Raw genomic sequence first — 17,066 nt, forward strand, 5'->3', positions numbered from 1 at the left:
CAGATTCTTCCCAGATCAAAACCCAATTTCAGGTCTTACCAAATCTGGGGATGAATTGCAACAGAAATTCAAACAGAGGGAAGATAACATTCTTTTGATATTTTACACTGTGACTATCCCATCCAGGAGGTATTGTAAGTTGGCTCTCAGCATTGAAAAACAAGTCCCCATCAGCTTTGTCCTAATTATATCTTCTAACTGCATTAGCACAGAGACCAGCTACTCTGACTCAGCATTTTTCACTAACCCGACAACCTGAGGCAAACAGACCTCACATACACTCTCCAACTTTTTCAACTTCCCCAGAGCGAATATCTAATCTCATGCTGCCTTGCAGCACAGCTGTCTTGTTTCTACATGTGCAAGCAAGCTATGCTGTAGCTGTGGCTATTAATTCCTTTATTCTTTTGCCAAAGGCAATTGCTGTTCCTGAAGAAGTAACACCAGGCTCACTCATGCGGTGCATGGGATATTCTCCAAACTGCTCCCTAAATTTATTTCTCTGTTAATCTCTGTCTTTTCACCAATTAACTTTATGATAGGGCTGGACTTTCCATATTCCACAAATTAAATATTTTTTGTTCTAGGGGATGTTAACTCTTGCAGTGGGAGTGGTTTTAAAGTTATAGAAGGAAGTATGAATAACCAGGGATTACCATGAATGCCTCTGCAGGGAGGCAAAGGCTGCGAGAACAGGCAAGGAAGTGAATTTTTTTATTTTCAACTGGATTTCTTTGAGGGAGTTGTTTTTTTCTTTGCATGTGTTTAACTATATCAAGCCTGTTTAGGTTTATACCACAGTTTTTATGTATGTCCTGCCTCAGAACAACGGGGAAAAAGAACTTTAATGGCACATTTGGAGGGAGCTGTAGCAGTGGACACAAAACTGGATTTAGAGAGATGCAAATTGCCGACTTCTATTATAGACACTCTTTTGCGCTATTTCTTGCCGCTTTCTCATTTAACTTTAGGCAGGGGAGAAAGGATTTGCAAGCAGGAAATAATGGGTCATTTTCTTCTTCTTTTTTGAAGCTGTTTTTCATGGGGCACCTATGCAGCTGCATAGCTGTGAATAGCCACATGCTATTTCGAGTCTGTAATCCTGAACACCCTGTACAAACGTGTAGCTGGTTATCAGACTGAAAATGAGAACCACTTCATTTGTAGTGCTCTACTAGGACTTAGGGGAAGTACATAAAAGATCAAACACTCATGACCTTTTAAACTCACTATAACTGCCATCATAGGTATTGTTCTGGTACTTGACTGAGTGATAACCACAGTGGATGCTGTATTTATGCCTTTTGAACACCCACTGCATTTGGGAAAAATACCTGTGCAGCAAGAACCTCAGAAACAAAAAGGAATCTAGCGTAGAAGATGTGCACCCAACTGAACTTTCCTTTTAGCTGACTTTACACCTTAATTAGCCTTTGCAACCGCACAGTTGATGATGAGGTCTTGAAGAACAGAGTACATAAAACTGCCTGATTCTACAAGCTCCTGCATGTTCCCATGGCCATGCCACAGCTGGAGAGTTTGAATTGGTGAGCTTCATCAGGCAATATCCCACCTGTATTCTAAAGTGGTACAGTCCAGAAAGCAGCAAGCAGACTGTAAAGCATCACCCAGACCAACTGCTACTGCTTCTTCACCAGGCAAAAAACCTTTCCACAAAAATGAGATTTATGCCATTGTGATATTAATGCAAGAGTTGCATCATGTATACCGATGCTCTTTTGATGTGTCATCCAATGCACTCCTGGCACCCACAGTGGATTTATGCTGAGGCTGTGCTGCCAAGGAAATGTATGTTCTCTCTTCTGTACCCCAGTATGTTTTGGGCTAAATTAGTCTTTCAGGACACAGCACTTGTGAATCTCAGCTTTGTTCAGTGGCAACTGGATTCTCAGTCTCTCGGTTTTGTGTGATGTCACTGTTCCCCCTTGTTTCCTCCTGCTAGCCAGCACTGCTAACGGCAGTGATTGGGTTAAGCCCACTCAGTTGAGCCCAGTCTTTGTGATCAGAAAAGCCATGTCATTGTCTGTCTCCTCTCCTGCATTACAGGGTTCCTGTTTTTGTTTTTCTCAAGAGACGTGGGGAATTTCCCCATTAGTTGCTTTGAGTTCACCTCCTTTTACTTGAGCAAACATGCTTGAGCACTTTAAAGGTAGGAGAGACTGTGGAATCATCCTAAATCGTTGCATTCTTCCCGGATTTCAATGGCTTCAGTAAAGCCACAGTTAAAAAAAAAAAGCCCTCTAAATAATCCTTCTTGAAAGGCTTGGGCTTGTGCTTCTGTAACAAACATCCTACTCTATTTCTTTCTTGGGATCATTTTCAACCCACCCTTCAGCACTGCAAGTCCAACACAGCAGGCAACAAAAAAAATTAAAAACAAAATAAACTCACCCAAATCCACCTGTAAGTGGAATCTTCTTCATGGGGCTTCTTGCATTCAATGAGCCATCCAGATTGCAATCTCTTACCAATTTAGCTGCACGCCATGAGACAAATCACTAAGTATTTGTATATTATACTCAACCATAAGGTGGTTTGTTTTGCTTTAGTTTAGTGTGCTGTGTTGTAGCTTGTAAACCGTGGTTTATAGCTTTGTTTGTTGTGTGAATCAATCAATGCTGTTTGTTAAAGTTAAGTGTACTGTGGCTTAGCACACTGTGAACCCAGGCATAGGGCTGTAACTTGCGTTTTGTATCGCAAGCACCAAGCCAGAAAGCTTTTCACAACCTAGTGTCCTCTAGTTGCATCGGACTACAACTCTCATTAACCAAAGCTAGCCAGGCTGAGTTAACTGGGAATAAGGGCAGTTGGAGTCTGAAGCACCTGGACGTATTGTGGAAGAATGGAACAAAGCATTGCACAATCCCTCCCCCACGCCCCCCCAAAAAGATTTGGCTTCAACAATTTTCCGCTCCCATTTTTGGAAGCAGCTAAAGCAAGGATGATGCATGCCTCACAGTTCCACGGCTTTGCTTTAGGATTCCGACAGTTCCGTAAAAAGCTTTGCTTTTCCTCCTTTCTCCCGGGAGCGGCAAAAAGGGGGCGTAACCGCCTCGTGCGCGCGCTGTCCCCGGTCCCCTTGACAGAAGCGCCTGCGATTGGTGGAAGTAAGCCCAGCCTCCTAGCCTCCAGCTGGACGTGCGCCTTCCCTTCGCCCCGCCCCCTTCCTCGGCGTCTCCGCCCCTCACTCGGAGACTGCCCGGAGATGAGGACGGGAGAGCGCCGCGTCGATTGGCTCGCGCTCCGCCAGCGTTGCCACTGGCCGGTCGGGCAGGGAGGGGGCGTGGCCGGGGCGCGGCGATTGGCCGCGGCAGAGGGGTGTGCGCGAGGGGATGGAAGCCGCTGTTCCTGGGCTGGGGAAGCCGAGCGGCGCTGGAAGGGGCGGGGGAGGGGGCGGCGGCCGGAGGCGCTTCTGCTTGGGCTGCTGCCGCCGCCGCCGCCGCCGCCGCCGCCGGGCTCTGAAGACAAGCGGACGCTGAGCCCGCCGCCGCCGCTTCCCTCTTTCCCCCGCTCGGCCGCTGCACCATGAACAGAGGCAGCGGCGCCACGTCGTGCCCTCCGACGGTCCCCGGCGACGGCCACAGCAGCGGGCACGGGCGCAGCGAGTGCCGCCGGGTCTGTAGCAACTGCCGGAAAGTCCTGAGGCAGGTGGGTCTGCCCTCTCTCCCCGCCACGCCGGGGGGCTGCCCCGCCTGGGGCTTGGCTGCTCTTGCCGGTGCCCCTCCGGAGGCGCCGGACGACAGCTTCCCTCATCCACGGCACCGGCTGGGGATGACGGATTCGGCGCCTCTGGGGGGATCCGGCCGAGGAAAGGCTGAGGGAAGGCGGTCTGGCTGCTTCGCTCCGGCCACACCTCCTCGGAAGGTCTGTGATGGGGTGAGCTGGGTATAAATCTGCTTCTCAAAAAAATAACCGGTGGGTTTTTTTGTTTTTTTGTTTTTGTATCTTGGGTTGTGCATTGATTTCTTCAAAAATCTATAAATAGATGCACACAAACATATATATATATATATATATATATAAAATTTATTACAAATGCTTCTATGCTGCTTCATTCAGATACACACACACACATGAGAAATATATCTATACAGAGAGAGAGATACATATATTAGCTTGCTAGGTATAATTTTTTATGGCAATAAATGTACACTCACGCATTTACCTGTATATCTTCCCACAGTACAGGGACATAAAATAAGACACAGGTAATATAAACACCTAGTAATTTTGCATCAAATTATGTGCTGATTGCATGCTGTGCAAATTATCCATACTGTATTGTTAATGTTATGTATCTTGCATCCCCATTGTGCCTTTCCTGTATGTGGTGTTTCTGGTTTTGCCTTTTCCCAAAATGTGTTCCAGGGGTTTACTATTAAGACCTAACCCATTTAAAGGAAAAGAGTTTTTGATGATGCATAAGAAAAACAGCCATGAATAAAATTGTGCATGGTGCTCAGGAACAAATATCGTAGATAATCATGTTCATTAAAATCAGAACCTGAGTGGAGAAGAATTTTGTTTAATCATCTCTCAGTGATAACTTCATATCCAGCTAGAATATAGGGCTTTCTGTAAATAAATATGGATGTAGGAATTGAGTCTTTGTGAATGCTAGTAATCCTTATGCTAGTAATCTTTATTCTGCAGTAAAATACCAAAATAAATAATGGATAAATAAGTGTTAACACTGCAATGCTGTCTGCACTTCCATCACTGAAAGATAAACGATATTTGTTGTGTCATAGGTCCAAATGCCAAAACAGCAGATTCATGATCTGCAGGTTTTTGTGATCGTACTGTGATTCATTTAATAACTTAGAATCAGCCTTCACCAACCTAGTGCCCTCCAGATAGACCACAGTTTCTGTTATTGCCTGATACGGACTAAGATGGGGAAGGCTGTATTGAAAATTGTCAATACATATCTATATATGTATCATCTAGTATTATAAGCACTTATAAATCCCACCAATTTCAGTGGGAGACTTAACTGACATGTATTCATTTTTTTAAATAACTATGTATAATTTTTGTATTGCTGCATTTATTTTGTTTTCTACACTATTGCTTTTCTTCTGATTATTTCAACTCTGCCCTGTTTCCCCGGAGGTTCAAGACCTTGAAAAGATTCAGAACAAATACTGTGACAAAGTTCTGTTTTGTTTGGATTGTGTATTCCCCTTTCAAAGCTTTGACTCTATAGATACTGTCTCCTACTATCAATTTATCCCTAGCACATATACATATGTATGTGTATGTATGGGCATTTCACTATATTCTTCTCACCTTGGCCTTCTTTCTTCACTATATACTTATTGCTAATGAATATGCTTTGAGAAAATACTAAGGTGTTGCTTGTGATAAAACTTTTAACAAAGGACACTAAAGGACTGATATAATTTTCAGTATTGATTGTTCCTATCTTATCTATTAGAGTAATAAAATCCCTTCTAATAGAAGAATAAAATTGAAAAAGTAAGGAATGACTGTGTAGTGAGGTTGGTACAATCAGACTGTCCTCCTAAATATTGTTTTCAACAGAGGTCTTGGAGAATGTTTGTGTTGCTGACTGGTTATGCTCCACCAATGTTTTGTGATACCTTTGTTGTGTTGAGATATACAATTTAAGCGTACATTCCTTACCCCCTGCATGTCATTGGCTGGGTACATACATTACACTAGACCACAACAATGCAAACCATATTATAGCTTAGCTTGTTGTCTGAACCATCATATAGTATATGAATTGAGTTGTGTGTTCAGTAAACCATAGTTAAGGAGACTGTGGCTTAGTTGATGTATAAATATGGTTATTGTATTAATGGCAGTAAAGGTGACTTTTTCCACTTCCTGTGCCCAAATTAATGCACTATAATTATTGCAGAAAATCTATCTATGTGGTCGCTAAGAGTTAACACTGACTTGATGGCATATAATCAAATCATTTTATTAAAAACTTCTAGACTGTAATTGATTGGACGATCTATGCATACTGCCTAGATTTGTGTTTTTATGTAATCATAGAAACAGAAATCTAGGCAGTATGCATAGATTTGTCTTACCCAATCAATATAACTTGCCCTGAATTTAAATGGATCCATTATTTTAAATGTCTGGAAGGGATTAACTGTAAATTGTAAATGCCTCAAGAGACATTTCCCATTTTTTTCCAAAGAAAAAGGGTCAGAAGACATGCCTGTAATTGTCCATGTAGATGGTACATAAAGACTTATTTTAATTTGCATTTTGAAACTATCAGTCTGGTTCAAACAGTGGGCTAAGCCACAATGTGATTGGTTTTTACTTAGCATGGTTATATGATCCCAGTCACTAATGCCTTGGAAACCATGGTTTATGTCAGTGTGTTTTATGAATCAAGCCAATTCAGTAAACTTTGGTAAACCTTGGTAAACAAAATCATGTCTAAGCATAGCAGGCCTCAAAATTTTGGGGATGGTGGTCACAGCTGGAATTTCAAGAACATGGTGGGCATTCTTCCAGAGTAACTGCTTGTGAGTAGGGTTTTCTGTTCATAAAATGACTGCAGAAGGAGACATAAACCATTGTAAGTCACTGATTTAACAAACACCTTGCTACCTCACAGCAGGATCATCTATATGGCTCCTGCTATATGCAACATTTATGCTTTTCCAGCAGGTTTGTATACCTGCATCAAATCACTGGACTGTATCCTTCAACATGTTTCTGGGGTACAAAGGCATTTTTATAAGTAAAAATCATGACAGAGATTGACACTTTGTTTTCAGTATGTAAGCTTTTTATTTTTTGTAAAACAATTTACGTAGGAAGGGAGCCTGGTGGGTGCCATGGAGGGGAACTGTGAGCCTAGCGTGATGGTTTGAATCATTGTGTGCACCCATGTGCAAATTTATTCAGAAGAATGCCTTATTTGGATTGCAGTCTTTTGTGTGACAGAATATATATTGACGAGAAGCGAACACTATGTACTCACCTTGAGCTCCTGAACAAGGCAGGATATAAATCAAATAAATAAACAAAATACACTTTCATTGTTTTACCAAGTTAAGCCGAGGTAGAAGTCCTTGCAACTGCATCAGCACTGTATTCCATTAATTGGCAATAGCAGTTAATATGTTACAGTAATTAAAATGTGGGTTGTAGATAGAAGAAACTGGTTCAAACTTTGTTCAGCAATGAAATTCATTAGTGAATCTTGGCCTTCCTTTCTTTTAATTAAGCCTATTTTCCACTTCTCTGTGGAAAAAAGGCAGGGTGAAAACAGTGTTAAAAACTAACATTCAGGAAGAAAAGAACCCTGGCTGTGTATGCTGGCTTGTAAACTGGCATGAAGTTGAAGCTCTCCAATTAAACTCCTGTGGGGACTTTAGCTTAACACAAGTCAGAATCTAGGCCAAGTAATGACTGGGCACACAAGGGGAAGGGATAAGGAGGAGTACTTGACTGTAATGCTCGTTCCCAGCTCCTTAAGTGTAGTTTATAAACCTGTGGACAATCACCCAAACTCTGCTAATATCTGCTTTTACCCTTGGAGAAAACCAAACTTCTTATAGTGTATTCTTAACCATATTAACATCCTAGTCATCCATAGTTTAGCAATATTCTGATCAGTTTATCTCTTAGTGCGTGTGGCTAATTGAATGCATTAGCTGATGTTTTTTATTTGTCTAGTGCAAATGAATTAAAACTGCTGAGCTGGGCAAAAGCATCAACTTACAGCAAAAGTTTTGTTTGCCTTTGTTCTGCTCTGTGTGTGTCTGTGTGTGTGTGTGTGAGAGAGAGAGAGAGAGAGAGAGAACCCCAAGTCTCGCTTTGGCAACCTCTTTCTAATTATATTTTTGCACCATGATTTCTCTCGTAAATACGAAGAAACACGTAAGTCAGTGAGCTCAAATATTTGTGCTCTTTGTCCCAAAGCTGTTTTTCTTTTTTCCTTCCTCTGTGAGGCCAAGTGCCAGTCAAAGTTGTTTTTCAAGCCATGAAATCGTAGAATTCTCTCTTCCGTTCTCCCAAAGGGTTTGGCTCTGGAAAACAGGCATGGGGGTAGGGATAAAGCATTAAAAAAGAAAAAAAGAGCTGTGAGTGCTTTAGATTCGTAGAAACTGTATTCTATGCTAACAAATGTATGTGTTTGCTGCGTGTATGTGTTTCTAGCTCTTCACACACTCCTGAACTCTTGGATCATATTACACATCATACTTGATCTCCCCCCCCCCTTCTCTGTTGTAACTTGTGAGAAGTTTCATGGACTTGAGAAGCACAGAAAAATACAGCTGAATTCCTACCTTGGCTGAGCTCTCCCTTCAATAGAGGTCTCCTGGCTTGAATGAACTCCACCTCACAGAGGATGGAATGGAACTGTGAATCAGGTAGTCCCTGATTCAGATTTCATCTTAGAAATCAGTGTGCAGATCAGGGTAGGAAACTTGAACTATTGCTGAACTAGAAATTCCTGCATTCTCCAGTAGTGGCTAATACTTTGTGGGAGTTGTAGTTCATAAATATCTCAGTGCCACAATTTGCCTATTCCAGTGTAGATGTTCTTCAACACTTCCCCACATGAGCCAACCTGCATAATGATAATGAGCATGGAGGCATCCTATGAAAAATAAGTAGCAGTGCTGTTTCAGCATTTTGTCTTCTATTTCTGTGGAAAGTTTTATGGTACATAAATTTTGGTTCCCAGTCAAGAAACTTGGCAGGGGGAGGGGACGCTGTAGGATCATAACAAGGATCAAGACCACCACAAGAAACTATTGTTTCTAGAACCCATTGTGGAAGCTTAGAACTAAAACAATATTTTCAAACTGGCTTATAATGTGAATTACATATTCATTGTTGCTGCTTGTCAAGGTAAAATTCTCTGCATGTTTATTTGAGAGAAAGCCTTGCATACCCTAAGAATTTTGTAAAACTGCAAGCATTTTTCTCAGGAGTGTTATAGAACTGGTTTGCCATTGCCTTGTTTCAGATTTTTTTTTTTTAATTCCCCAGGTTAGCCAATATTCCTGGAATTCCAGGTGATCCTCCACGCATGTACTAACCAGGACCAACCTGCTTAATTTCTGAGATTAGACTTCTGCTTGAATCAGGCAGGGGAAATCTATGGCCTTCCAGGTGTTGCTAAAGTAAGTTTTTTAGCAGCCCCAGCCGATGTGGCCACTGATAAAACATACAAAGAGTTATAATATGGGGGACCAGATTCTCCATCATGGCCTAAATATACTTGAATCAAACATATGCTATTAGCCAAGTTTATAATTACCTTTGCAGCTTTCAGATAGCCATTACCCTCTTTCACTGTTTCATGAGGGAACTTTAGAAATATTATCCTTACCAAGATTATTTTGAATTTAAGGGCAGGCCAACTGCATCCATAGATTATCAGATCTAAAATTTACCAGTCCAATCCTGGTAATCTTTTAAAACATAGAATATATGAAATATTTGCATAAATTAGAGATAGGGTCAATCTCTACAACAGCAGACATTATAGGCTGCCCTGTCTTCCAGCTGAATTGATCAGCATTGCTTTAAACCATACCTTATGAACTTAGGGTTAGTCTTTGTTTGCCTTTTCTTGTTTCTGAAAAGCTTTATTAGATGTTTTAAAAAAGACAAGCAAACAGTAAATAAGATATTTTTAAATTTAAATTATTTTATTGGCATTATTTTTACTTCCCTTCTATTAGCAAGGAAGATATGGCAAGAAAGTAAAATGTAAAGAATACTTTTTCCCAGATTTGGGAAGTCTAATGGTAAATATCCTAAGAAGGAAAAGGCTAAAAATGTCTTGGTTAGGAAGAACTGCTATGGTAAAAATAAATATTTTGCCAGGGCTGAAGCTTCTTATATCCAAACATTCTAATAAAAAATTGAAGGCAAGATATTAAACAAGTGGCAGAGACAACTAACTTTATATGGTCTAATAAAAGGCTGAGGATCAAGTTTTTTTACAAGGCTAGAACAAACGAGGTGGACTGGCAGTACCAAATTTTAACTATTAGCAAGATAGCTGCTTAACTTGGGCTACATCTGGATTAAATCTCTTTAGGGCTAGATTGCTTTTATTGAGGGAGCAGGACTCCCAAATGGTTTACACAAATAACTTTGTGCAAAGAAATATGACCAGTGGAAAGACAATAACTCATACAGAGTGCAAGATCTAATTAATAAGGAAAAGATGAAATCTTTTGAAATTCTTTCTTTGGAGTGATCAGAATCACCACACTGGTTTCAATATCTCCAAATAAACAGTATAGTTCTAAATGAATTACAAATGTGTTAGTAGACATAGACTTGTTATGTTTAACATACTAATATGTCTCTCTTTCTGGAAACATTTATGGGGTTGTCAGAATCTAGCTGTGGCAGCAATCCCCAGTATTTTTAGCAGCAACAGTAGAACCTAGCAGGACATAATGCAAAGAAGAACTGTTTCCTAAATTATTGGGGACTAGAGCACATAGTTGACTCTGGATGATCTCAAAAAATTGTTTAGAGCTGGACATGTTTAATATTTAGTAGAAGACCAACAGAAAGTACCAAGGGCAGTAGGCTAGACTGGAAAGTCATAAAACCATCCTGGGTGAAGACAATGGCAAGCCACTTCAGTACTGTTGCCAAGTAAATCATATGGACATATCTATAAATATGCACCCAGGGAGTTGAGGTCATCTCAGAGGAGAATTTACCTATACAGCTGTTGCTGCTACTGTTATCTTAACAAAAGCTGTATCATCCACACTTTATCAGCTTTTACATGTGGACCATCAGAGGAACAAATGGGGATTCTTGCTGAATGGCTAGTGAGTTACCAGAGTATAGGTTTACCTGTCAAGTATTTCCAGTTGCCTTGATTGTTGACTTCGAAAAAGTTGCTCATTTCTTTGGTCCCCATCTGTACAATAGTAATAATCATGTCTTGCCTCACAGGGCTGTTGTGAGCATTAAAAAGTGATGATACATCTGTGTTCACCTAGTACTTTAAGGATAGGCAGGCTATAAATCTAATTAGTGAAATGAGTGTATTTGCTTCGTAAAGTAAGTTATGAAGACTGGGACAGACATCAGGCGACACTCATTCTAATAAGGTAATGTTTGGCTCCTGCCCAAAGTTAACTTAATTGTATTAAAATATATTTTTGGCCAATGGGATTTGTATATCATCTAGTATATCATTAGTACCATATGTCTATTTGGTCATGTTGTTATTTAGAATTACTCCATGTATAATTTTAGCAGTCATTGGTTTCCCATTTGGACATTACTTGTGGACTAATGCTGTCCATGAAAACTTCAGGGTAGATGGAAGAGTAAAGTACACTGTGTGCACAGTTATTAGGCAAGTGAATATTTTGACCGTATCATCATTTTTATGCATATTTTCCACCTCCAAGCTGTATAAACCTGAATGCTTATTGGATATAAGCATATCAGGTGATGTGTATTTGTGTGATGAGGAAGGGTGTGGCCTAAGGAGATCAACACCCTATATCAAGGTGTGCATAATTATTAGGCAGCTTCTTTTCCTCAGGCAAAATGGGCCAAAAAAGAGATTTAACTGACTCTGAAAAGTCAAAAATTGTAAAAAGTCTTTCAGAGGGATGCAGCACTCTTGAAATTGCTAAGATATTGGGGTGTGACCACAGTACCATCAAACGTTTTGTTGCAAATAGTCAACAGGGTCGCAAGAAACGTGTTGAGAAAAAAAGACGCAAATTAACTGCCAAAGATTTGAGAAGAATCAAACGTGAAGCTACCAGGAACCCATTATCCTCCAGTGCTGTCATATTCCAGAACTGCAACCTACCTGGAGTGCCCAGAAGTACAAGGTGTTCAGTGCTCAGAGACATGACCAAGGTAAGGAAGGCTGAAACTCGACCACCACTGAACAAGACTCATAAGTTGAAACGGCAAGACTGGGCCAAGAAATATCTGAAGACAGATTTTTCGAAGGTTTTATGGACTGATGAGATGAGAGTGACTCTTGATGGACCAGATGGATGGGCCTGTGGCTGGATCAGTAATGGGCACAGAGCTGCACTTCGACTCAGACGCCAGCAAGTGGGCAGGTGGGGTACTGGTATGGGCTGGTATTATTAAAGATGAGCTAGTTGGACCTTTTCGGGTTGAAGATGGACTCAAAATCAACTCCCAAACCTACTGCCAGTTTTTGGAAGACACTTCCTTCAAGCAGTGGTACAGGAAAAAGTCTGCATCTTTCAAGAAGACCATGATGTTTATGCAGGACAATGTTCCATCGCATGCATCGAAGTACTCCACTGCGTGGCTAGCCAGTAAAGGCCTCAAAGATGAAAGAATAATGACATGGCCCCCTTCCTCACCTGACCTAAACCCTATTGAGAACTTGTGGGCCCTTCTCAAACGGGAGATTTACGCTGAAGGAAAACAGTACACCTCTCTGAACAGTGTCTGGGAGGCTGTGGTTGCTGCTGAACAAAAAGTTGATCGTCAACAGATCAAGAAACTGACAGACTCCATGAATGGACAGCTTATGACTGTTATTGCAAAGAAGGGTGGCTATATTGGTCACTAATTTTTTGTTTGAAATGTCAAAAATGTTTATTTGTAAATTTTGAGTTGTTTGTTTATTATTCTCACTTTAACAGATGAAAGTAAATGAGTGAGATGGGGGAATTTTTGTTTTTCGTTTAGTGGCATAATAATTCTGCACACTAATAGTTGCCCAATAATTGTGCACACATAGATATGCTCCTAAGAAAGCCAAAACCTCACTTTTACTTCCTTAAATATTCAGGTTTGAGGTTTATTAACATTTTGGACTGAGCGAGAGCACTGTAGTTGTTCAATAATGAAATTCATCCTCAAAAATACAACTTGCCTAATAATTGTGCACGCAGTGTATATAGGTAGTAACTTTAGATTCTGGATTTTATAATCTCATAGTGGTCCTTTTCAGATGGTAGTATATCTCAACATGTGGTAAGCCAAACCTACTGTGTTTGGGTGGGATTCTGGATGTCTTCCCTAAAGTTCCTATCTCATAGCCCACTGTGTGTTGCATAAGTTATAAATCTGGAACAAATTATTCATAGCTATGCTGCATTGCCAACTTGATTTCTATGGTTCTCATACTCCATCTAGAATACTTCCAAGTTCCAGAAGCGGGGTAAGTGAGTTTATATATTACATAAATGTTCCACTGTGTATGCATATACAAAATGGAAGCTATAGTCTTGTGCCTCTAATCAGTATACCTCATTAGAGCATAGTTGTGTTTATGACACTACTTTCTCACATTCATACTTCATATTTTTTGCTGAAAAGTGTTAGGTATGTATCTTAAATGTGATATGAACAACTCCCATTTCCACCTTCCCCCATTTCCACCTTCCAAGGCAGACAGAGAATAAGCAATGGATAGTTGTTTTATTTAACTTTCTCACTCCTGGGAAAGTTGAGGTTCTCCATTCTTCTAATCTTGCCATTCTAGTCCAAGGGTAACCAGTGTTTACCTTGTAGCTTGTAATTCTTATTCTATCACTTTTCTCATTTTTTTTCCCCCAACAGTCCAGAGTCCTTCAATCCTTGTAGGGCACTGAATCATTTTTTTTCTAGCAAAATTCTCCAGTAAGAAGTTTTATTGAAGCAACAGGGCATATTCTCTTCAATGTCTGTGGAAAATGGATAGTCTTCTTCAGTATTGACCAGCAGTGGTAGGTGACTGCATGGCTTCAAACAATGAAGTCATCTTAGGCCACCATCAGTTTGCCAGGATGTTGTCTAACCAAGTAAAGTTGTTCTTGCCAAGAACTGAACAATTTTTAAAAATCAAGTAGGTATTGTGGGAGAGAGATACTGGCATCCTTTTATTTTTCAAGAGGCATTTTGAGTGGTTGATCAAGTAAGCTAAGAAATTCCATCATGTTTAACTGATTAAATGTCTGTTAAGAGAAGGCTGTGGTTTTGAGGAGGATTTTAAGAATGCTGCCAAATATTTTACAGTGTAGCCTTCATACCTGACTTGAAGGAATCATGATATATTTTGTTTTAGGAGTGTTTCTGTTATAGAACTTAGCTTAAATGTTCAAGTATTCACCACTAATTTGCTGCTTGTTTTCATGTTGCATCTCTGCCAAAACATTTTATGACAGCTGTAACTAGAAAATTGTTTGTGAAAGTAGCCAGAATGATTTTTTAAAAGCTATTAAAATAGATGTGGCACCCTTGTTTAATTGAGCATGTGGGTGAAAGTGAAACTATAAGAAAATAATAAATGAAAGGGTAATCAGTGGTGCAGATGTAAAGCCCCTTTATATAGAGTGGGTAGGTGTTCTAGAGTTTACCCGTCTTGATTCCCTCAGTGTTTCTAAAATCATAAAATAGGGTTATTTGGGCCACTACATCAGCTGGCTATCCTGGTTCTGTTTATACATATGTAATGAGCTTGAAAGTCAGAAATGCTTCTATTGTTGAACTGCTGCTATTGTTAGGAAGATTTTCATAGCGTTTAACTAGTCTTTCTTTTTTACCTTAATTCTGTTATTTGTTTCCTCTTCCTTCTGTTTGTTTTCATTTCCTTACCCTTGAACACTCCCATTGCTCTTCTCTGAACCTGTTCTAGTTTATTTGAATCCTTAAAGTGTGGTCTGACCAATGCAAAATAAAGTGGAACTCTTTCTTCCCATGATTTAGAAACTATGTTCAGGTCCTGCAGCTGAAAACTGCGTTTCTCCATTTGACAGCCAAACTCATATTCAGCTTCTGATCACCTATAACTCCAAGATCCTTTTTCACACATATTGTTACCAAGCTGGATATCCCACATTCTATATTTGTGCATTTGATTTCTCTTTCTTGCATGAAAACATTTACATTGGTCTCTATTAAATTTCATTTCAGTCCAGTTTTCTAAGCTATCAGGATTTCATTTTTCATTTTTGTCTTTGATACTATGAGCATTTGCACCCAAAGCATGCCTTCTGTTTCACCCAAGTCAATAATGAAAATGTGGAAGAATACAAAATCCTGTGGCACCATAGCTGATATTTTTTTCCAGCTTTATGAGGAACCATAGATTATCATCCTCTATGATTTCCAGGACTTCTGTAAATCTGCTGTGTAGGCATTCCATGGAGCCCATACTTAACTAGGTTGCTAATCAAAATGTCATGATGTATTTTGTCAGATAGCCTGCTGAAAACAAGATATGTTACATCTACAGTATTTCCACTATCTACTGATGAAGTATCTGAACAAAATATGATGTAATAATAATTGGACAAAATATATCTTTGCCAATCTCTGGGAATTACTGAATTGTGTTCCGGGTATTTACAGATCAATTACCTTACATTCTGCTCTAGAATATTTCAATGTGAGACTGACTTGTCTGTTTTTCCTTAGATTTTTCTTTTCCATTTTTGGAAATAACAGTATTTACTCCCCTTCAGAGTCTAGTACTTTGTCCTTTTTCCAGAATTCCTCAAAGGTGCTGACTGTCAGCTAGTTCTATTTCAGTACTCCGGAATATAATCTAGCTACCCTAGGAGATTTTATCTATAGGAATTCCTTGATCTTTCTATCAGGCTTGGGCTAGAATTCTGCAATTTCAACCGATTTTCTGCAGTTGTTCAATAGAATATACAGTATAACCTCTTCTCAGTGAAGACTGAGGCCAAAAGAGAAGTTGAATAAGTCAGCTTTTTCAATGTTACCTGTTGTTATTTTCTGAACTTTACTGAGCAACGGGCATAATGTTTCCTTTCCCTTCCTTTTGAACATGCCCCAAGAAATACTTTTTATAAGCATCTTCCACAAGATATAGCTTTCCTGATACCATCTAGAATCTTGGGACTTGGGCAGTTACTGTAAATATGTGTAATAAATAAATATATAAATAAAAATAAAATGTCTACAAATCTGGGGTACTTGTATGTCCTATTCCTTGGTGACCTGCTTTTCTTCCCACTTTTTTCCACTGAGTATTTAGAATCAAGTCTTTATTGCAGTCAGTGACCAAATCATATCTAATTTCAAAGAACAATTGAATTAAATAAACTAAAGTATTACAAATGAAAATAAGAAATAAACTGTAGTCAAGTAGTAGGTGTCAGTTGGCCCGTATTTCCACTGCATGTTTGAATAGACTTATCATGTATCAGTCTTTTGATCAGATTTTATATCTAACACACTAAAATAAAAGCTTTTCTCAAGTTTTCTTATTTGGAATGGTTTGAGAAATCCACATTTACATCGCTGTAAGATCTGCATAAAAAGAAAAATCTGGCAGTATTTCATATTCTGAATGTGGCACCCTGTGTTGGGTAATGTCTAAAACAGGTGTACATTCAGAAAGCTGTGTGCATATGCATCCTGTTGCATCTTAAAGATAAGCATGCGGTGCTGTTTGTTACCACAGCCACAATGCAGTCACATAGCTGGGATAGACCAGAATTGAAGACAAAAAACAGATAGAGGGTGACAACCCTCCTACCTCTGGACTAACAGCATCTGTCTTTGGAACATGTCTCTCATCCCACATAGATTTGAATAATAATGACTTGTTGTAACCATACCATTCATCTCCCAATGTGCTTACACTATTTGCTTGGATACGTTTATTTCACTCCCCTCTGGCAAGGGGAGATGGAATTCTCCATAAATTTGCCACATATAGCTTCTGATTTTTTCTAGATTTCAGTATTAAATGAAACTTTGGGAAACCAGTGAGAAGGGAGTTGCCATGGAAAAACCGTATGTAAAAGTCAATGAGCACATGTGTAAATATATGCCAACTTTCTGTTAAATAATAACTTAGTTAATGCTAAACATAAATATGAACATATTAACTGTACAGTTACTCTCTAGAAGGAATCAGTGCAGTCGAACATGTAGGTTACCCATTGTGTAGGTTTTTGAATTTCTATATTTTATGAACTTACATGTTTACTAGTTGTAAAGAAGAATCTCTGAATGGAACTAGTTTACAAACGTTCTCTCTATACTTTTTTTTAAAAAAGTATGCACAATATACAGTGCCACAAAGATACAAG

The 17,066-nt window shown here is 39.5% G+C and overlaps 1 protein-coding gene across 3 annotated transcripts in view; it reads left to right on the forward strand.

The window, feature by feature from the left end:
• Positions 1–3,484: 3,484 nt before the first annotated feature.
• SESN3 (sestrin 3) overlaps positions 3,485–17,066 on the forward strand; it is a 74,244-nt gene continuing 60,662 nt past the window's right edge. For all 3 annotated transcript variants that reach the window (XM_063305882.1, XM_063305883.1, XM_063305884.1), the window contains exon 1: positions 3,485–3,669. In XM_063305882.1, the coding sequence (XP_063161952.1) occupies positions 3,547–3,669 (123 nt within the window). In that variant the 5' untranslated portion in view covers positions 3,485–3,546. The remainder of the gene's footprint in view (positions 3,670–17,066) is intronic.

This window comes from Candoia aspera, chromosome 5 (assembly GCF_035149785.1).
Source record: "Candoia aspera isolate rCanAsp1 chromosome 5, rCanAsp1.hap2, whole genome shotgun sequence".
NCBI lineage: Eukaryota > Metazoa > Chordata > Lepidosauria > Squamata > Boidae > Candoia > Candoia aspera.